The following is a 23,397-nucleotide window of genomic DNA, read 5'->3' on the forward strand; positions in this document are numbered from 1 at the left end:
GGTAACTATGGTCTATGTTTTACAGTTATCATCCAGTGTTAGGCCAGCAWGAACTATTACCTCATTTTCTCTCATCTCCTGTATATCACAGATCATTATTTTTTTTCCAGAACACTCTATTAGCAAGACTAATCATTTTAGTGGAACTAAATCATTCATGTTTTCACAAGACTAAACTGCTTAGTGTCCCTGGCAGGACAGGAGGGGTGTCCAGAAAGCCAATGGGACAAGGGAGTTAAAATATGCCTTTACAATCTCTGTGGGCAAAACACACCAGTTATTTAGTGAGCAAATCTCTTTCATGGTTCTGCTCAGTTCGAACAAGGGAGAATTCCTTTCTAAACCCAAGCTAAAAATGTGTTTCACCTTGTGCATTTAGCAAATCACTTCTCAGCCAGGCATCAAGGAAGACAGCTAAGAAAGAAAATGCCCTCGGCTCCCAGAAGTATTGTTTCTCACAGTCTGCTGTGTCTTGCATGGCTATGTTCAATCTCTGATGCTTCAGAGGAAGGCAGGAAAAAAGAAAAACCTCAACCAATCAAACAAAGAGAAACTCATCTGGCTAACTGCATATCAAGGAAAAARATCCTTCTCAACCCCATCAGCAGAGAGTCCTGCAGTAAAGCATTTTATTATAACCACTGTCTTGATGCAGAGATACAAATGTCACAAGCACGCAAGGTTCAGTGCAGACAAGCATGATCTCCCAATCCAGCAAAGAGAAAGAWGAAAGAGATGTTATAATTTAATTTGCAGATTTCGGGATGGACCCAGTCCAAAATTGCATGAAAATCCAACTAAAACACCCAATTGAACTTGGCTTGAGACCTTACCTGCTGGCCCATATTATTGAACTTCTGCATTTGTTGTYGTTTTGGGGCAGAGTGGTTTCTGAGATTTTTTTTAAGATACTGGAAAAAGTCCAAAGGCCTTGAAAAACAAGATGTCTTCATCTTTCTAACATTAGCCATAAAACTTTGAAATTAACTTCATGAAGAATAAAATAAGTGGAACTGTTCACATGTAACATCTTAAATGCAGTCAGAAGCATGTCAAAATGGGTCAAAACGAATCCTAGAGCTTTAAATAAAAGTAATTAAGGAGGACAACATTCTTGCTGACTGCAAAGTACTTTAATATTAGTAAATATTAAACTTTTGTAAAAAGACATACATTATTTGTTACCTTTTTTTTTTTTTTACCATAAGCATTTGTCAGAAATAGCAAAGGAATTTTTATAAATAAACAAATTAAATGCATTTCTCAATTAAGGATTGTGCCGGTAACTTAGTAGGATGCTTTTATGTAGAATTAGTCACATTAGATGCTTTTAAAGAAAACGAAAAATAGAGTGCATTTAAGGTTAGCTTACTGTTATAGATGATTTCCCTGCTGTGTTCCCATGTTTGAGTAAGGACTTGGAGAGTTTTCTCTGAGAAACAATCTGCACAAAAAACCAAAACAAATGGGGAAAAAAATAGAAACTGTAGTAAATACATGGCTTATTGTGCTTTAAATTTTACGTTGTCTTTTTTTTTTGTATCAAGGTAGAGCCTTGATTCAAGATCAGAGCGCTAGCAGGCTGAGTCAGGAGCGCGTTTCCCCAGGAAGCCTGCGGACAGGATGCAGGGTGCAGTGGCAGCACAAAGCACCCAGACAGGGTGAGGCAGAGTGGGAAGAATTCACCGAGTTCTGTTCACCGAGTTGAACAGAAAAACAGAAACTGCACCTCAGATTTTGCTCAAAAGTTGCCACAACAGAAACAGCAGGACAGAAGTAAGTTTTAAGTGGACTTAGAAGGCAATGAGGCAGCAGCTAAATACAACATATCTACCAGAGATGCCAAAAAAGCTTTTCTTTTCCGCAGGAAATCAAACTCTGATTTGAACAGAAAGCATTTATTTTATTTTAAAAATCCAACAATTCTAAATCAGAAGAGAAGCAAGCAATCTTCCTCTTACTTTTAGTTCTAAATTTGTCTCCTTTCTTACCAGGTACCGCATCTCACCTGGAACACAACATTACAAATAAACTTGTCCATTGACATTTATAAATGTACCTCAAATAAATGTTATCAAAGCTACAATAACAAAAGATACTGTTTCCTGTCACAATAATCATTACATTTCCATAACAGTCTTTAAAYTTTTAAAATTAGACCAGTAGAAATATTAGAAAAATACAGTCTAGGAAAAAAACTTAAAATACTTCACAACCAGCAAGCTACAGTTGATATCCCCATATCTTAGAMCCCTCAGGACTGTAAAGTTTATGCTATATTAAATGTTTCTTACTGGAAAACTCCAAAATGCAGAGAGATGTACAGGTAACTCTAAACACAGCTTATGAGTCAAAAATAACGTTACTTGTAATATCACAGCATTGGAGCAGGATCATGCTGGGCCAGATGCTCTGTAGACACAGAACAAAAGATTGTTCCTGCCCTAGGGAAAAACCTCAAACTCTGGCACACAGCTTTTATACCACAACCAGTCCTTTCCTACATCTAACATTACTTAAATAGYTTCACTTAGATGGCTAACATATAATACTTCAAATAAAATGATCCACAAACAGACAAAACTATGTCTTTGGCAAAATATATAGAAATATTCATCGTAAAAGAGAAGCAACCATGAAGGAAAACAATGGCTCCAAACATTTCATTAGAGTTCTGGGCATTGCACATATTTTAATGATAAGCCAAGGCAGTAGGTAATGGCAAAAATCAGAGGAGCCTAAGTAAGCAATGCAAAATCATGGCCAGACGCAGAAAGCCGCTATGAGATAAGAGCAAAAGCACAGTCCTGACATAAATTCTGGCCTTGCATCAGTACGGGGAAGTGTTTGTCCTACCCATCATATCACAGAAGGAATTTGACACCATAGAGTAAAAGTCCAAAGGTGACTCTGTTTTGCATCAACTGAGCAAGAGGTCTGCGGTAGTTCACTTGAAAATGGCAGTGGACTAGCAAGGTCTTCAAAGAGGTTATCTTTCCCACCTCCCTCCACACAGAATCAACATATTTCTGTCAGATCTAACAGGTATTTTATAACCTATCCCTGAGCACTTCCCCAGTGAAGCACCACAAGCTGTGCATACTAACATGTTCAGATCCCTGCAGGTGGGAGCTGCTACCTCCCCTGGACAGCRCTTTTGTGGCAAACAGAATCGACTGCCCAGTGGGGCATGCAGACCCCAGAGCAGGCAATTCAAGTGCTCACATAGTGGCCACATCTAGAAAGAACTGAGTCTTTAATTTCCACTGGAATTAAGGAAACTTCAACAGATCACACAAATCTGGTTCCTTCCACAGTGCTTTTGGGTAAGGCTCCCTGTTATTCCTCCCCGTGTCCATTTTTCATAGATCAAAGGGCTTGATCTAGAATCCCTTGTCCAGCTCCCCAGTCCTAAGGCAGAGTCATTCCTGACAGATGTGTCACTAATCAGTTCTTAAAGATCTCCAAAGGCAGAGAGAAACAACCTCCTCTGGTGAATCATTATGTGATTTGTTATTCTTACTGTAGGTATATTTTCCTAAGAGCTAACCAGGTTCTCTGCACTTTAAGTGTTCTCTGCCAGTTGTTTCTGTCTAATCCACTATAAATAAGTCAATCTTTTTCCCTTCCTCTTTTAGGCAATCATTTATCTCAAGACTAATATCATCTTTCCACAGTTGTCTTTAYACTATATGACCCAAGTTCATTCTCCCTTTCCTTTTTGACCAAATTTTCCAGACCTCAAACTGCTCTCCACAATTCTCACTGCTCTCTGCTGAGACCTTACCTACTGGCCCATATCCTACTCTTAATATAATKCTCAAAATTGGTCATAATACTCCAGATCCTTCTTGTGCAAGAAGAGTTTCTCATGTCTTGCAAGCTGTCCTACTAATAAACTCCAGAATGGCATCTGACTTTTTTTAGAAAGCCATGATACTGGTGACTGAATGTTCATTTTACATGTTTAATTTATTTCAAATGTAATCGTTCATTTGAAACTATTTCAAATTTATCTTTGCCAGTTGCTTCCTACCTTGTGTTTTTGCAGCTAGTTATTACTCAAGTGAAGAATTTGACTCTCACCCTTTCTGGACTGCCTTCCATACATCAACCTGCTCCTATCATCTCACTTGCTTTCCATATTCATTTAAGGATTTCAGCACTARTATTGTTCAGGGACCACAAGGGGGGCAGATAAGAGTACAGAAGATGTAATCAGTAGTRCCAGGATTCAGAAGCCTTTTCGCCTCTACGATCTTGGGAAGATTATTCACTTCAGCCTCTTAAGTCGCCCATATCTCCATTCTCTTGTAAATTAAGTAAAAATTGTTGCTCTCCTGCGAACTGAGAGGTGCAATTTAAAAATCATCTTCTGTGAGATTCTCAGATGAAAGTCAAAAGAAAAATATGATAAACTAGTCTTAAAATATTACTGAGTTATAGGTTCCGTACATCATAGTCAATGAATTATGGCACCTGGGAAGCAGGGCACATGTATCTCTATGACCTCCCCACCATAGATGGAACTTCATAAAATTTACTGAGCTCTTCTATTTTTAAGCTGTGGGCTTTGTGCACCAGAAACCTCCTCAGACACATTCTATATATATATTTATATATCACTGGTATGAATTAGAACTTGGATGGGAACATGTCCTTCAGGTGTTCTTATTTAGCCTCCTTTAGAAACAGCAAGACTTTACCCCCAAACTACTCAAATCCTTACAGCTCCCTTGGCTGCTTTATGAAGTGCCCTGGCTTTCAAGAGACATTTAGCACAGGGAAACCCGAAGTTTGAGAATTCTGGTATTGATGCCAGATAGATGGCTCCGGCTTCCAGAGAATGGAAGTTATTTTGATATTCCTATCAGGGCCCAGAATGCATCCCCGTTCTAGGTTTTTAGTAGGCTAAGATAAAGAGTTTAGCTAGCTGAGTCAGCTCAGCTCAAGAGTTTAGAGTCCAAGGTGAGCTCCTTCACTGGTAAGAACTGTTCTGAGGAAAGCTAGAAGTGAGGGCTTGCCCCTTTCTCCCTTGGGAAGAGCTTTAAACTGAGGCTTTACCAGTGGCCCCAGTCCTACCTCTCTCCCCTAGTCTGAACCTGACACAGACTTGCCAGCTCAGCTTCCTGGCTTGTGCTGGGACCTGCCTCATCACTGCAGACTTGCTCGGTGAGCAGTGGACTGCATCTGACCCTGGGCACTGTTTCTGGCCCTGATCCTGACCCGATCTGCAACTCTGCACCCCAACTCCTTGTTGGTGAGCTTGCTGCTCCCACTTGCCTTATTGTCACACTCCATTCCCAGCTCATCGTCCTTTGCAGAGCAGCCAGTCCTCACTGCTCTCTGGCAGTTCCCACTGATACATCTCATTAATGGAACTAGTCCTCTAAGCCATCAGTATCATTGTGACGCCATGAACACTCTCCACACGTAAATGTGTGTTTGTATGCAAAGGCCTACCACTTATTAATTAAGTGCCCAATAAAATGAATTTTCCATCTGGCAACAACGTGCCAACATCATTGCCTCAAACAGTAACTAGTAATTTAGGATTAGCAGACTATCATTGTGATAATTGACAAGGAATTAATTTTTTTCTAGCAGTAAATTGCCCTTTTTGTTTGTGCATTATACAAAAAACAGTTCTTAGTGGCTATAGCAGCCACTTTTTCAGAACTTGCCTTCAGTTACATATCATATTCATCGTGTATCTGAACATCACCACAAAAAAGTATTTGAGTCTTGGCTGCCAACAACTGAGTCCTAAATAAAGACAAATCATCAGGCTGGAAAGCATCTGCCTATGTTCAGGGTTACAAAGATGGTTCAACTTGCAAAATGGCTTTTGAAACAACTACAAGTCTATTGTTTTTGAGAGTCTTTGGTTTGACTCCTACTTCAACGCTTGCAATTGAAAACTTCACCTTCCATGAAAATGGTGTTTTATGCAAAACTGATGTGAAAGAGTGCAGCAAGTAGATGTCTCTTTTTTTTTCCCCCCTAAAATACAGATAGTATAACTCAGTTCAGACATGGTAAACTACATTAAATTCCCAGAACATGTTTTTTCATGAACATTATATCAGAAGCATGATCCAGGAGGGAACAAGTGGATGTAGAAGCCTCAGAGAGATACTTAAGAAGTAAGGTTAAGATGCTCTCTGCCCATTCTGGCCACAGAGATAGACTACTTCACAGTTGTAGTCTAAGACAGTTACATGCCCGATAATATGTATCATACTGAATACACTTGTGAGAGGTGGGAATAGGAATCACTGCTGCTCTATTTTAGAGAGTACAGGCACRTAAAGTGATACTTCAGTAAATACACAAGTCAAAGTCATCTGAACTAGATTTCTGGACCTGAAATGCTAAGGGATATTGCACCTTTGGTAAGATGGAAGGTGGAAAATCTGAAATCCCTTGAAGACAATCTAAATTTGCCCTATTAAATACAAGCCAAATTGGCTAAGGACAGTCTTGAACAGGTCTGGATCTGGATGTACATGTTTCCCTTTGATCCTATCTCCAATTTAAAAAATATTAAAGGTGCTCTGCCTTTTAAAAAGCATAAACAGATAAAACATTTTGGGAAAATGCACCCAGACATTGACACTATCTGTGTACAGTGTATTCCTCAATAGTCACTCAGAGACAAGGACTCTGATAAAGGTTTGTTGTCTTCTATGTCTCAGCTGTGACTAATGAGCACTGCGTAAGATGAGTTCTAATGATCCATTCTACTCGGCCTGTGCAGAAACCTCTTAAAAGTACATTTCTCCATGTGCTTCTTTCTTAACCAAATACCAGGATAACTTTCAACAATATCATAGAGAATTCCCAATGCTTATAATGCAAACTAATGAAGAAGTCCTGTTTGATGTGACAGCTGGAGCTGGACCAAGTTTTTTAGATGGTATTGACTAGGTTTTACAAGGTGTCACCCTGAGCGGGAGGCCTGACTCCACATTTTGTCTGAGATCAAAAGAAGTTGAATTTTTTTTCTTTGCTTGAATTAAACAGATACATATAATACCTAGTTCTGGACACAACATCAGTATTCTTTTCTTAAAGGCTTTTGAATGTGTTCTTTCAATCAATGTATCTCTCAGAAATTTGTGCTCCACTTAAAATCATAAATTATAGCTAAAAGATTATCTCTGTATTGCCAGGGATATTTGCCAGAGCCTATTGGCAATGGCAGTTAAGAATCTACAATTTGTTTCCGCTAACACAGACCTCCCATAAATAAAGATTGAAACTTCCAAGGGTTATGGCCATAGCTCCTTYTCAATTTATGCACTATGACACCTGGCTTTTGTGACATATGAACCACTGGTCTCTGATTCTGACTGCACCAAAGACTGGATAAATACCCCCCTTAGTGGCATGTAAGGGTGTATGCAACTTAGTTTTCTGCTTACTGCTAAAACAATAGAGATTAGGATCATTTTTAAAAATAACTCCTTCAATTTCTCAAAATCTTAATTCAGACTGGCTTCTTATGACCACTGGACCTCTTTGCAGAAGGTCCAAATTTACTTATTCAGGCAGTTAGGTTAGGCACCAGTTTACATCCACAATCCACAACTCCAAGAAATCTTTTTATCTCTTCCTCACCAGTGGGGATAGTCAGATAAATAGTTTAAGCCTTACAGTCTTCTCCCAGCACCTCAGTTAAWTTTTCTCCCAGATGTGTTATTCCAGTTTCATGGAATTTGCATAGTTGCTTAGCTTTATTATAGCAGACCCAACTCTTCTCAGGTCTGCTAGGAGCATCTAGTCATTTTTTCCAGTGTTTTTCCCTTGACTCAAATGCCTTCAACATGAACTGAATCTTCACATCAGATGCATTTTCTCACCCAGTGAAATGCCTTTGGTGCCACACACAAAACAATCTCCCACCAAAGATGGTATACATAGAAGCAGGAAGTCTGTTTTTCTGACAGCTTCACCAGTATCCTGCAGATACATCAAGCACAGAAAAGTAGCTAGCATACTCTTTCAAAAAAAATCTCTCATCAACTCTGGTAAATATCTATAAATTCTTCTTCAGACATCTAACTCCTCTCCAGGAGATATATATCCTCGATCAGCTCCACAGTTTGATAGGGTTTTTAACTGAACAAACATTACCTTCCCTTCCTCCTTAGGCACTATTTCAATTTGCATCTTTCCAGATTTGCAGTTGAACTACCCCTCTAGCTGCAGAACGAACACTGTAAGCTCTGAGGTTTGTCCACTCAATTTGTCTATGTAGTTCATGGATCAGTGTCCAACCTAAGGCTCACAAACATTCCAGTTGGTTTTGGACTGCCACCCCACGCACCTTCAGCTGTGGTATTACCTACTGATTACTCTATTGAACCTCTCTGAGCTAATTTGCTCATCTTTCTTTTTGCACTATGCACACTCTTCCCAAGTGGTGCATTCCACTTAATCACTGACATCTTTTTTTCAAACATGGCACTACTTTGTTTTTAACAGTGGCCATATCTCCCTGTGGTGGAGTTTGTGAGGCCAGCTATGAGTCTGCACATTCTGCCCAAAATGCTTTTCTTTGTGTTATAATGCTTTACATTTCACACAAYCATACTTCTGTTTCTCCCTCCCTCCTTAAATTTCAACCAGGATTGGGTGACTTCAGTTCTGTAATTCTAATTATTTTAGCAAAGGTTAAATCTGTATCCCACAGTTGTCTTTTCCACGTGTTTTGCCCCAGTTATTAGTTATGAGTTGGTGTCTTAAAATGGGCTCAGCAAACACTCAAAACTGACAAGAGTCTTCAGCCTTACATCAGCCTTCCATATTTTCATTTTGTTTTAATTTAAAAATGTAATCAAACACATTCCTTTTCAAAGAGGATTCTTCAAACTCCTGTAGTACAGTGTCATAGCAGTTCCTCTCTAGCTGAGCTAACTATTAGCTACTAAAACATCGAGTGCTTCAAGTACAACTTACCAGAAATTTGTTTCTGTCTTATTGTCATCCTCTTCACTGGCACCCCACTGCCTGGATAGAGAGTATGAATAATATTTAAGGCTTCTTGGGCTCTCCTCCACATTCTTAGAGAGGATCTKATATGGGGGGCCTTTTAACTGCTCTCTTCCTCCACTAGAAGTGGTAAGTTTTTTAGTTGCTAGTACCATGTTGTGCTCAGCATTGCTTAGATCCAAGAAGTGAGACAAGTGCTTGTGAAATTTTAGTGCCCRAGTTCAGATTGCAACAGCAACCCACCTTTATAAAAACAACAGTTGATTTGAATGTTTTTTCAGAGCCTCCTAATGATACAGCTCTCAGAACTGTTTTCCACAAAAGGCRCTAAAATACACAGCTGGCTTAACCYAAAGCATCTTTTATCTAAGCTCTCTTCTTTTCTTGACAAGCAATTGCTAAACTTGCCAGGTTGTGGCAGTGATTTTAATAGTCATAATTAAAATGACTTGGCTGCATTTCCAAAAACATTTTCACTTCCAATATATAGCAAGAGAAGGAGTCTATGCTATGTAAAACTCTGGACAACAACCACATCAAAAGTGTTTATYAGTTAGGGGATACACTCTCCTGAGGTCTCCCTTTCTTGCATGAATAAAAGCACACCACACCAAGTACCCTTTTCACAGCCATACTGTCTCCCAACTGAAGGGCTCTGATACTTTCACGATATTGATGTAGGTAGAATGGTACAACAAGACAAATGCTTAGAGATTTAACATTTGCAAAATATACCTTAAAGCTTGTCACTTAAAATATTAGTACACTCTTGCTCATKTAAGTCAGCTGTAARCTTCTAAATACACAGAAATAAACTGACGGAATTTACTCACGTTTTACCTGTGCACACAAATGATCGATTTAAGCAAGAGTAGAAGAATAAAGGTAGCTCTGGCTCACAGTCTAAAGAGTGCTTCTCCTTCACACATTTTTCTTTAGTCTATATGACAAAGCAAGATTCACAGGACTGAGATGCCCATGTGTCTGTCTTGCTGGCTAATTCCTAGCTTCTTTGGAACCCATCAAATAATTTCCACAAACTAAGAGAGGGCCAGAGATGCCTCAAACATCCTCCATTTCAACATGAAGAGAGACCAGACAGCAGGTGGCTATCAGGGACCTTACTCTGCCCTCATGAAGGTTTCAGGACTGAGTTCACCCCTTCACAGATACCGAATGTATGTCCATAATAAAGAAAGCTTCTTTCCTGCTCACAAAATTTCTTGTTTCGTTTTGGTAGTGCCAGTTAGACTGCTGTAACCATCATTCCCTTATACCTGATACTTTCTGTACTATACTCACTACTCTTCAGGATTTCTTTTGATCCCTACAGTATTGATCAGTTCACAGTCTCTCTACAGCCGAATTACAGTTCTCTCTGTCTTTGTTAAAGATCTGTACCTGAAAATAGTCAAATCAAAACAGAACACTGAGAAGAAAAGACATCTATATCACAWTAAGCAATAATAATATTACAGGAAATAGCTTATCGATGGCATAAAATATCTTTGAATTTAATTAGTATGTATTGTATTCATCTCTTTTACAATTAGTTACAATAATAACTCAATATAATAGAAAAATAAATTTTAAATTATTTCTAAACTGCTGCAGTAATTGAAACAAAAGATAGCATACGTAAAACAAAGCAGTACAAACTGTACAAGTAATTCCATTAACTTTGATTGGCAATATTAACCTATAACTGAARATCTTACAGCTTCAGAGATCACGTTGCAACGTCAAAAGGCAAACCAAAGGCTCCCTGGGGATAACTTAGGTGTTGAAATGGTGACAGAAAGTTAGGGAAAGCGCTGCATGGATGATAYGCTTGTGCTCTGAGTCAGCCCTGGTAGAAAATGATATTCTTTTCTAATCAAATACATCATTCATCCCACTAATGAATAGAGCAATATCATATGGAGGAGATCAAAGGCCAAGCATTTCAAGGTATTTAGATACCTAAGGAGCACACAGACACCTAATGAGACTTAGATATCCAAATACCTCRAAAATTCCAACTTTGTATCTTTTGCCCCACAGAAGCAATCAACAGTCTATTAAACAGTTATTCTCATACAGACTATTTCAATTAAAATAAKTTGAGTGCAACCATGGCTCTTCTAGCCTTTCTCCAATACAAGAGCAAGGGGATTTGCAATGGCTGAAACCGTATTAATAACCAGTCAGAATTTTCAAGTCYATAACCTGCTAATGAGAGCATTAAAAGTATTACCAGAGACGGTAATACTTCTTACTGAGAAGAAAGATTTTCAATATAACTTGTACATGGGTGCATTTGTGAAAGATATTTAATCCCTTAAACAATACTCAAACAGGTCCTTGACAGGAAAAGATTTTTTCTCTGCAGTGTTTTCTCTACAGGTTACATACTTGTTGAACAAGTAAAGGAGCTGTGAATTGTAACAATATTTTAACTTTTCTCTAAATTAAAAGAAACCAAATAAGGCATGGAATCACAGATTTACAAATGGCAGAGACCAGCTGTGGTAAGTAATGGAAGACAAGCTACTCCCATCACTGGCAGAGCTGGGCTGGTTCACAGCGGTTAGGAAATAACAACTTCACTGGTTCCTGTCATTTAAAGATGCTGCAAGCACAACTGAACAGGAATCACGAACATCTTGACAGTAAAATTTTGTTTAGTTCTTGTCAGAAAATGATTTTTCACTGAAACCATTTTTGTGAGCTCTAGCTATCAGCCTGGGGCATCTGGGCAAAACTTCAGAGAAAAAAAAGTTTCTGTGCCAACCTCCTAACACTTAATTCCCGTGTGGTTAAGAAGTAAACTTTTGATATTAGAAAGTTTAAGCCCCTATTATACTAAATAATATAATTTTAATGCATTATAAATTTAATACAATATAAAATAGCACAATTCTAATAAGAGAGCTTTAGAGAGATTCAGAAAACACACAGGCAGTAATACAAAAGCAGAAAAGGGTTTGAATTTGCAGCTACCCCATCCTAGCTGAATATCCTGATAATTAGGCTATTGATGTTTTGACGGTGTTTGTCTAAGATATTTTTTTCATTAGGTTTTGATGGACAGAAAAAAAAATCTGTTTCCTGCCCCTTGTTATAAATGATCACAGCTATTCTGAGTGACCAAATAGCTACAAGAAGACAAAGACTGCAGTGATTAGATGGGCAATTCAGTCGGGAGCGATCTGCCAGGAAAGTGCGTGAACACTTCTCCTAGGGATGGGAAAAGGGAAAAGGAAAAGGAAAGGGAAGAAAAATTATTGTCCTTATGGTTACAGACAAACCTGAAATTAGGATGAACTGATTCCTAGCATCTAAAGCACCTGTCTGAAACCAAGAGGGCATTTTGATGCAGTGTTAAACCTCGTGTCCCAAAATACCATTTTTAACATGTTATTAATATATAGCAGCTGATCTATGTTATTAATGTATTATTAATATGTATTATATATATCATATGTGTTAAAACATTTTATATTACGTAGTGTGTATTATATATTATTAATACACAGCAGTTAAAACATTACTGTTCACAATTTCACTGCTAATCGAAGCATATAGGAAAGGAAAAAGGCAGTTATCCTACAAAGATATACTTTTCATCCTCTGCTTAGCAGCTTCTGTTTGAAGGATAGCAACTATKCAGACTGAAATCCAGAGCCAGAAGACTAGACAATAGATCCAGAGCCTGCTGGGGCATCCCAAGCCATTTATGTTGCAGTAGAAAGCACAGTGTCAAACTACTGCTCTGCCCCAACACTTCTGCTCCAAAGGGAGAGAGCAATCACCTGCAACAGCAGTTAAGAAGGTTGCTATTATTCCTTTCATCCCAAAGCAGGATTAGTTATGGCTAAGCTATTCCTCATTTGTTTACTCTTGATTCAACAATTTAGTTTATTATTTTATTTTATTTTTGCAACCTGAAGGCTACTACAAGTACTTGTAAATGAAAGCCTCAATTTCAAAGTTTCCATAGGAGACAGGAACTGGGGTTCATTAAGTCTATGCTTTTCTTTTTTCCTGCCATAGGTATTGGCACACCTGAAGGACAGGAAGGCATAATTACTGGGAGGGTGGCCAAGCCCTGGGACAAAGGTCTAGAGAAGATGTGGGATTTCCATCCTTGGAGACATTGAAAACTCAACTGGACATGACCCTGAGAAACTTGCTCCAACCCAACCTGTTTTGAGTAGGRGATTGGACTCAAGACCTCTAGAGGTCATATCTTCCTCCAGGTTATTTCAGGTAGGATGAAATTATCCAAGATCAGCCTCAATCCCAAGAATTAACAGTTCTGGGAAGATTAACAGCTCTATGGAAAAAGCTGGTTGCACACTCTAATTCTGGTAGGGATTTTGTACTCATATATCTAAAATCAGGGTAAAAATCTGGAAAGGTAAACTTTGGTTCTTTAGAATTATCTCGTGTTTTTATGACTCTATTCCTAAATCAAGCAAAGGCCTTTGGAAAGAATCCAAAGAATTTATTTCACAAATGTCTCTAGATAAAGGATGTTTCATTTTCTGTTCTTTCTAAAAAAGGACACCACTGGAAAAGAAAAGCTGTCCTTTAATCATACTTATAGTATAATATATATCATTATAAGCATATATAAAATATGTTATATATGCTTCAAATATATATTTAATATATATTATAAATGCTTCAAATGCAAAGTAATCTCTATGAGATTGGAACCACAATATAGTATAGAATCCTTGCTTAAATAGATACCATATGACTGTACAACTCCCTTAGCTGCAGATGAGTGTTATTCTTAGATACTAATTTTATGCACTTATTCAAAAATATATATTAAAATGAGAAAAATATATCTAACAATCAATAATCTTTAAAAATAATTACACAAACCTACCATTTAATGCTGTCACTTCGCTTAAAAATAACTAGCACATACTAGGAAATATAATTAATTGTAGTATGGTACATCCTGTTGATGTAAAACAGTTCAAACTCCATTTTATCTTATCTTCTATGTCATATCATATAAAGGCAGACCATATTTTAAGAAGATGCTACCAACTGAGAAAAATTTAGCTGATCTTTCCATTTCAGTATCTTCTATAATATTTTAGGGTTTTCTTCATCTGACTATCATTTCAATGGGCAACTAACTTTTGTACTATACCTGTTAATATTCTGTAATTCAGCACGTTCCTTAATTGCACTCTGAACGACACGCTGAAGATGCTGGGAAACTGGAAGGTAACTGGAGCTTCTCAGGGTGGAAGCATGCAGTCAGTTGAATGATGCCAGAAGCACAAACGGAMGGAACAGACTCTCTTAAGTGCTTAAAAACAAACAAACAAACCTTTCCCAGCTTCTTCAAGAGATATCTGCTATTGTTTTATTTGAAAGGACAACTCTTGAGCATAACTACTTTAAGGAAATGTCTCTATTTAGAACATTGACTTTTTCTTAATTACACACAGCAGGTATATATCCATGATCATTTGTTGTATTTGCGTATAAATAGCACAGCATATGAAATGCCTGCTGGCAAATCTACTCTCTGCATTCAGGTATAACTGATGATGGCATRTCAGAACGTTGCTAATGGCTGTATTTACCATTAAAGGCAGATACAGAATTGGCTTGACTCTGCAAAAGCAGTAGACAAAGTTCTTGCTAAAAATCCAGTAGCGTGTCCCTAGACAGTGGATGTTCAGGAGCTAGCAGGGTACCAGTCACTGCCCTTATCACTCTCTTGGGACACATTTATTTCAGCATTTGGGAGAAGACCATTAAAGACAGCACCTCCTTAATGGCCACAGCTCCCCATCTTTCCCATCCAAGACCCCAAATTTCTCATATGACTGTATCTATCGGATAGGCTGCACATAAGATTTAGAGAAATCAGTGCTCCTGAAGAAAGAGAAACCTCTTCTCTCCAACTACCGTGCTACTGCGTTTCCCAGTACTTGTTATTCATACTAATCTTGTTTTAGGCAGGAGTATTACATGATTCAGGTAAAACTGTAGGTTTACCACACATCTAACTGATGAACTAACAGGCTCAGGTAGTAGCAAATTCCTTAGTGATCAACTATTATCTGAAACAGAGGAATGGAAGTTGACATATTTATGGGCGGACATCCAAAGTCTGCTTGCTTGTCTCAGGTGAGATCTACCTGCAACATSTAAGTGAACTGACAGACAGACAGGCACATACAAAATCACAATGTTTTATTCAGCCACGAAATTGGTGTAGAGCAACAAACTCATGTCAAAATTAGCTCAAGAAAAGCCATGGTTCTGTTACAATAATAAAAAAATGCAGTAATTACATAGAACTTCTATGTATGGGTGTAAGCTCTGTATGTGCAGCCTGTGTCGCAAGATCTYGAGTTCTGGACTCCTCGAAACTGGCTTGGCTTGGATGACAATTCCAATGCTGCTAACATTTTGATTTTTAAATGAGTTTAAGATTTTTTCAAAGTTGAAAAACTAGAAAATTGGGACAAAAACACCACCACCAAAAAATGTCTTAATGTTATCAGAGACTGCAAGGCTGCAGTTGTGCTATCAGATTTCACACTGTTATTTTTTCTTAGTTACCATTAAAATTACACTGCAACCAASCCAGCCGCATACTATTTATAGAGATCAAATCATTATAAAGACATGTTTYAAATACAGGCAGCAGCAATGACATATTTTCCTTCACTTTTAAGCCAATTAAGAGAGAAAAACACTGTAATGACTTTTTTCTATGTTTTACACACTTCTTGGTGTTATAGGGATAACTTATTTTCATTGATTGAGACCACAGAACATCCACAAGAAGTTTGTCAGGAAGAACAGTCTTCACTATGTATTCTAAAGATCCTAAATACCAATACCTTCATGTTGAGTTTTCAAGTCAGCAAATATATGTATTTCTTATTAATTCTCTCAGTGAGAAGAGTTTCCCTCTTTCAGCATGTTCGGCCCTAGGGCTTTGCCRTTTACTGAGTAACAGAAAGGCGAGAGAAAGAAAAAAAGGGATCCATGTGGGGTGAAGGAGGACCAACAAAAGGTAAGAAACAGGAAGCAAAAGCTTTGCAGTGTTTTCCGTGCCAAGCAATCATGTTCAGGTTGCAAGCTTATGTGGAAGCACATAACCTAAACGAGAGCTCTCCTGACACGTAAACTACCCCAGACCACAGAGTGGACTGCCAATTTACACTCAGCTCAGTGGAAGTGAGAYGATCCTCAGTATTGCTATTATGGCCAGAGCTGAGATCTGTGTTATGAGATGCTGCATAACACAAAGTCTGCCTGTTAGAAATAAACTCTGTGATACCTGGGACACTGTATCATTCTACCAGTCAGCAATGTAGGAATTTGCTGCAGCCCTGGTTCTGCCAACTGCTAGATATCGATCCTTTCAGTAGGACTGATCACTTTTAAATTTAGTCATCTAAAAAGTTCAGTATCTACTCTAAGCCAGCTGTCTAGACTTCCYTGATAACTGATGGGGAAAGACAGGTATCTCCTGAAGGCAATTTATCCTAATCTATGATGGGTGCCTCAGGTGGAATGAATCACCTACTGGAACTGTCTGTTTCTCTTACTGACTAAAGATGGAAATTAAAATAGTAAAAGTTAGGCCTAGACACCTAACTTCAGGATGACGCAGAGTCAGGGAAACGAATCCAAGCYTATCTCTCTATTTGCCACATCACTAGACACTACCTTACAGGAATAAAACACATTCCTTGGCCTGGGAACTTGCTTTAAATTCCATATAGTGTTARAGACAGTAATTTCTCCTCAGCTCTTTCTCTGTCTCACAACACTGGTGTAATGAACCTATGCTCTTACTGTACATGACCAATTGTTGATGCTCAGCTTCCTRAAACACTGGCTGACTTGAAGCTACACTGCAGCAGTAAGTCAAACCAGCAGTAGTTCTTAATTATCCAGCTCAAGGCATTGATTAAGAATTTTGTCATGAATAACAAATTTCACCCAYCTGTCTGTTAACTAAGCTATGTATTTCTCACATGAACAAAAGAAGAATAATCAGGGGAAAAATAAGGCAAAAAGACCTACTTGTCCAAGAGTGCATTCCATGCCACCAAGAAAATCTGCTTCCTTCAGTCCATTGTGATTGCTGCTAATGTCATGGACCTCAAACCGCAACCGCTGCACCTCTTCAAAATAGAAGTCCACCGTGAACAGCTTGGAGAAGACAGGATTTATGCAGGTTCGAATCACTTCTGTCCTGTCAACCTGCCAAAAGGAAGAGAGGTCACATAAGTGGCTTCTTTTTCTACCAGTGATGAACTACAATGAGTTTCTCAAATACAGTTTGCTTACTTATCAGGAGTAACAGATGTGATTATGGCCATGGATACTATCATTTGTATGGGTAGCAGCAGGTCCTGTTTCTGTGCAGGGCTGGGCACATGCACAAAATGCGGCCAGCTTATCTTGTCTCTCCTTTCTAGCAAGTCTTATGCAGGAATTGATAGGARTATCAGCAACTGCCCCCAGTCTCCTTTGCAGGGTGAGTGATGACTGCTCCCTCTTGAGTACATTAGTCTGTCAGGAGCTGTACACAGGCAAAACAACAATCTTGTGCTGGGGACACATCACTAACCAACGCTTGAAAGACAATTCTAAGGACCTCACAACRGCAGTTTTTAGTAGCACAATGTGTGAATACATAAACCAAGGCAAGGAGAGCACGTAATCAACAGAGAAAGGCTGAGAGAGATCAAGTCACAACTGGCTCCACTGGAATAAAGAATTCATTAGAATATTGGACTTATTAAGAGTTCTACAACACAATTCAGCTATGATCAATGGAGCTACATTAAGGATGAATTTGGCCAGAAAGAATTTCAGAAGAGAAAAATCTTATATATGCCATAAGGATCCAAGTAAGTTTTAACTAAATTCCTACAAGACTTCTTCATATCATCAAGCTAGTCTTATTTTCCTGTTATAGATATTAAAAATTTAATGAGAACTCTGAGGGCAAAAAGTCTAGTATGATCATAGAATCACAGAATCGGTAAGGTTGGAAGGGACCTCTGGAGATCATCTAGTCCAACCTCCTTGCTTAGCAGGGTCACCTAGAGCATGTTAGACAGGGTTGCATCCAGGCGGGCCTTGAATATCGTGCCTCAGCAAGATAATTCCCTTCAGCTTATCCACAGTTACTGAAGCAGGACATGTTTTTAGAGCAACTAAGACAACTTTAGCTAACACATTCTAGTTTGGCTTGGGTATGACTTGCCACATACACAATCCATTATTGTGGTGGACCAGCGGGTGGCCTTTTGAACCTAATGATAATCTAATCACTTTAGAGCACTTATTCACCTCTTTAGAAGTCATTAATTTCATGTAACAAGGGCAAGATCAACAATCACAAAGACACCTTCAGCTCTTTTTCTATCACCGTGCAATTTTAATTTTTGCATTTAAATACACAAAGAACTCCCTTTCCATAGCAATATTAAACCGCTCTTAAATTTAGCAGAGAGGTTATAGAAGACAGAAAAAGATCACAGTTCCTCCTAATAAAACACATGGTCTGGATTTTGGATATATGCTAATAATACAGGTGCAGTWGTATGAGATAATTCACTTTGTGCTTACTTAGACTAATAAGTGGATAAATAACTACAGAATTTCCATTTCTAGCTGTACCAATCCAGCACAATACAACAGCAGCAGAGCAATAGTTTTAGTAAACTCAAAGGAAAAGCAACACCCTCAATAATTACTCATTTGGACAACCCACATTATTAAGGAGTTGCCAGCTAGATCCAAGGCAAACCACATGTTTTAAAAATACTTCAACTTTTCCACATCATAAAGTTACATTATGAGAATATGATGGATTAAATGCTGCATATTCCTACCTCCAAGCCTTACAACTGCTAAAGAGACAGCATAAAATCTAAACTGCTATTTCTTCMAAAACGTGCTCAGAGAGTGCTTTCCAGTTTTCTTAAAATGCAGTAGCTGGGTTTCCTATTTTGGAAATAGGCTTTTGGTACTTTTCAATGTGATGCATTATTGGTGACACTGTTAAGCAATGAAGTAATTTGCTTTTTTCCATCCCTTTGCCCTGGTGTAGGAAAAAGTTAATAATTCTGYACGATTAAAGGAACTGATCCTAAAATGAAGTAGGACTCGGGCATGTCAGTCACTGAGCAGGAGGTGGCTGTTACGCCAYGGAATGGACAAATTAAATTGCTCCAGGGAAGAGTGATGAGATCCTTTGTCTGATTCCTGATCAGTAACATCTGTTGTGAGCAAAAAATGACAGCCACTTGCTTCACTTCTCAGAGCTTATASCACATTAGCCTTGGTGGTAGTTATYGGCAAGGACACAAAGAATCGMGTAAATCAAAAATAGGAAAAGAAAAAAAAAAGAGTAGTTCCTAGTAGCACAGATTTACTGTAGTACTCATGAAAGGTGTCAGATTGCCAGCTTTAACAGCTGAAATCCTTCAGTTAATCATCAAACAGTTGCTACCAGTCATTGAACAGATGCAAACCAGTGCTACCATTGCTGTCTCCTCACACAGTTTTGTCAATGTGCTCTGACTATGCCAAGAAAGGAACATCATGAGAAGGAAAGAAGCCTTATTTATTTAATTCAATTCTTAATCTCTTTTCTTAGATTATCCCCAAAAAATCATAATTCTGGTAACAGTAATGCAAAGCGTAAAAAGAATAATATAAGTGAAAAAGGATATCAGAYGCCTTCATTCAGGGGCTCAGCCTATGTCAACAATTTTTTGCTGTCAAAGTGGCCTGAATTCACCACTGCTGATAAAACATGAAATATTCCTTCCTTAAGAYGACCAGTCAGTTCAATGGCATGTTTATAACTGATGTTTTAAACAGAGCACTTTGCAACAAGTCACTGACATCTCTTCTGAGCAGAAAGTGATTCTCTTCACTTGCAGAAGAGCAGTCGCTTTAGGAAACAGTGCATTAAGAGATTCAACAAGCAAAACATTTAAATGATCTGTTTTAAACTTCTCTTTACAGTCATACTTTAATTTAGTTCAGTCTCCTAAGTGCATAAACTGTTAACTTAATGGCAGTCAAGTAATTTTAATCGTTTTATTGGTGTGGCAGATCTCCTCAGGCACTAACTAAAGTTTCTCTGTCATTCCTTCTCCTCATATCCAATGTTCTGCTGCTGGAATCTGGGAAAACGGTTCTTTTCAGTCCAGTGTGAAATGTGGCAAGATTTAGACTTGTGCTCAACATGGGTAAAATATATGACTGTTCAAGGGAGTYAAGTGCATGAGAACGGAGGCACAGGTCTGCACACAGTGACATTAACAATTTTAGTCTCACATAGCAATAGGACACTGTTTGCTTTTTCCAGCCTGTGATTGACTGACATTCTTCCCTTGGCAGCCAGTGCACTGAAATAAAGCCATTACACTGAATTTCCCCAGTCTTCACACATTATTGAGATGATACATCATGCCAGTATGTCAGAGCACTGGAGTGCATGAGAAAAATCTATATAGAAAGAAGCAATGCCAACCACCCCACAAATGGTATAAAATTCTTCATGCTTCTCTCAGCAGTCAGGCAGCATATGATAGCGTTAGTCCCATTAGTCTAACTTGTCTCCAGTCTGCTCTGTCAGCATATTTCACAGTTACCCTACCTTTGGGCTAGAAAGTCTAACAGGGTCCTCAGTGCCGGAAGCCTGGCCTTATTTCCTCACTTTGCTGTGCAGCAGGATTGTGCACTGATAAACAGATGATGTGTTTCATGCCAGAAAAAGTCGTGGTGAACAGACAATTCAATAAATTCACTGACTCTCAGGGAATGCTTTGGGAGATAAGGTGCTATATAAAAACAAGAGTTAATCTCCATTTCAATTTTACCACTTATTAGAAGCTGCTCCTTCTTGAGTATTCCTGCTGTAATGTTTAATTTTAGAACCTTAAAAATCTATTAAGAAGTGTGAGATAAGTGTGAAGTTTTGACAGAAACTGGTAAGAACACTACTAGAAGCAGTTTCTTGCCAACGTCAAAGAAGTCACGATATAAAATGCTGCAGACRTCAGAAAAAGGCTGACTTGTTTTTGACCCCAACAAGCCATCTCCGTACCTGCAAAACCTACTRCATTCAAAGTAAAATCTGGTAACACACTCTGTGGTAACATGGAACACAACTCCAAGCCTGTTTGCTAAGACATCAACCTTATGCCCTATGTTCTTAATTCAGTGGCCACCCAGAATCAGTGACACTACTTCCACTAACACGGATGATGAAGGCTCAGACCCTCAAAGACAACACACTCCTGCTTTGCCCAGCCTCTTCAACTGAGAATTCAGAAGGTAAGAATTCAGCTTGAATGTGCTCCAAAACATGATGAAGAATACCGGCAACCACRATAAATCTCCGTTTCTTTTCTTGAAGAGAGCTTCTAAGTCCAACAGCAGGCATGCGATAAACAAGTAACACTTCTTTTACTTTTGGTCTCGTTACAAAAAACAAGAAGTAAAATATCTAGTACACTTTCACAGAGAGAGAAGTAATYCAGCAGTTAAAGCAGGGGCTGAGGATCTCTTCTCTATTCCCTAACTTCAGCAGAAAAGTGAAACAGAGGAAAAAGAGCCAGCCTGAGGGGATTTTTTTTTCTTTTCCTATCAAAATTGGTAGAAGTAGAAGCTATTACATATTCAAGGGATGAACAAGGATTAGGTAGAAGCTCACTCTGTTACCTGGTGTTTAAGGCTTTMAAGTGATTATAAACACTGCTTTCTCAGCATGCTCCAGGGAAACAGAATTATCTACAGGGTCTGAAGCTCTTCACCTCAAGGCTATGCTTCAGCATTTAACACAGATTAGCTCAGTGTCCTAGATGGATAAGTGGTACCTTTCTGTTCTTCATCATATTTCTGGCAAACATATAAACATGTACCATGAAACCACTAAATTTTCAATGCCTGTTACTCAACATCTTTGAGGCTAAGAGCAACCAAGAGTAGCCATGAGTCAAATGACTGTGGAGAATTCACTATCTTCTCACCAAAAGAAGATTCCTTCTGGAGATAYTTTAATTGCATTCATGAAACAGCATTGGAATGCAACAGTTAATAATGATAAATCTGCCTCATGAACAAAGAGAAAACTCTGGACTGCAGAATTGTGGGCTGAGAACTTGCACAGGCATTATGTTTCCCTAAGTGTTTTTAAAGTACCAGTTGAAGTGCCAAAAACATGCAAATTCCCTTAAAAAGACAGAGGATGTAGGCATTCTGTCCAAAGCATACTCCCCATGACTGTTACGTTTTTAGCAAGTTCTCAGACCATCAGAAAAACCCTTGTTTCCTATGCTTTTTATAGGCCAACAGGTGAAAATGAAGAGGATTTATTTTCAGTAGGAGCCATTACAAAATGCTGATTAAATCTAGAAAAAAATCACATTTTTCAGCTGATGGCAAAATGTACAGAGGTGAAGGGGTAGCGTTATTTTTAGGCCATTGAATTTTAACAAGACAGAAAATGTCCACGATACAGTACCTTACATGAAATTTTGTTAACAAGCAGAAAGCAATTTATAGTTTGCTTGGTGGCTTCTGAGAAAGTTATTAATTTTTTATTATTATTAACGGTGCTTTTACACCATCATGTCTCTATTCCACAAACGAAAAGTTATTGCAAAGGTCACCTTGTTTTCAGTTTAATTGATATTTGAAAACAGTTAGGAGAACCCAAAAGGTCTTTCACTCTTTCTTAGGTTATAGACTCCACACATAAGCTTGACAACATTGGCAAAATCCTTTAGTTGCAGCGTGGCTTGAAGAGAAGCATTTAATATGAATGGTCTGGAAATTAGTAGTCTCTTCTATTTATGTGATATAAATACTAGATAGCTTGCAAAGTTTTAAGTCATGATCAGACAGACCTGTTATCAAGCACTGGAAAAAATCATACATAGAAACAGGCCAGGACTCAAGGGTCTCCCAGTCATCCTACTGAGATAATCTCTAATATACAGTATGGACAAATTCTTTGAGAAGTTCCAGGACTGAATTTCCCTTACACGCTTATAACTTTGAAAAGAAATTAGAAATATTATTCTTGGTAAGTATTTATATATGGTTTATCTCAGTCACTCAGAAAGGCAATAAGACACAGTAACAATAGGCACCGCAGCGGAAGGCACTCAGTATTTGCACTTGAGGATCTCTATCTGATCCTCGGCAGACRACAAGACTKCAGAATTCACAGTCTCCTTTGAGCAACCCCAAGCTCCCTGGCTTAGAAAACTTGGGGAAAAAAAAGAAAAAAAAAGTGGGACAAACAGTGCTGGCACCTCCTGGGGCAGGCAAAGCTTGGTAATGTTATTCAGGAGCTTGACAGCGATAGCTTCAGGTGGGATGGGA

At 38.5% G+C, this 23,397-nt stretch overlaps 1 protein-coding gene across 1 annotated transcript in view; it reads right to left on the reverse strand.

The window, feature by feature from the left end:
• CPNE4 (copine 4) overlaps nucleotides 1-23,397 on the reverse strand; it is a 182,354-nt gene that overhangs the window by 95,877 nt on the left and 63,080 nt on the right. The window contains exons 2-3 of the mRNA XM_085311856.1: nucleotides 17,062-17,241; nucleotides 1,373-1,444 (exon numbers count right to left, since the gene is read on the reverse strand). Coding sequence (XP_085167982.1) covers nucleotides 1,373-1,444; nucleotides 17,062-17,241 — 252 coding nt within the window. The remainder of the gene's footprint in view (nucleotides 1-1,372; nucleotides 1,445-17,061; nucleotides 17,242-23,397) is intronic.

This window comes from Rhea americana, unplaced genomic scaffold, assembly GCF_003343005.1.
Source record: "Rhea americana isolate MKP2758 unplaced genomic scaffold, rheAme1 scaffold_35, whole genome shotgun sequence".
NCBI classification, from domain to species: Eukaryota; Metazoa; Chordata; class Aves; order Rheiformes; family Rheidae; genus Rhea; species Rhea americana.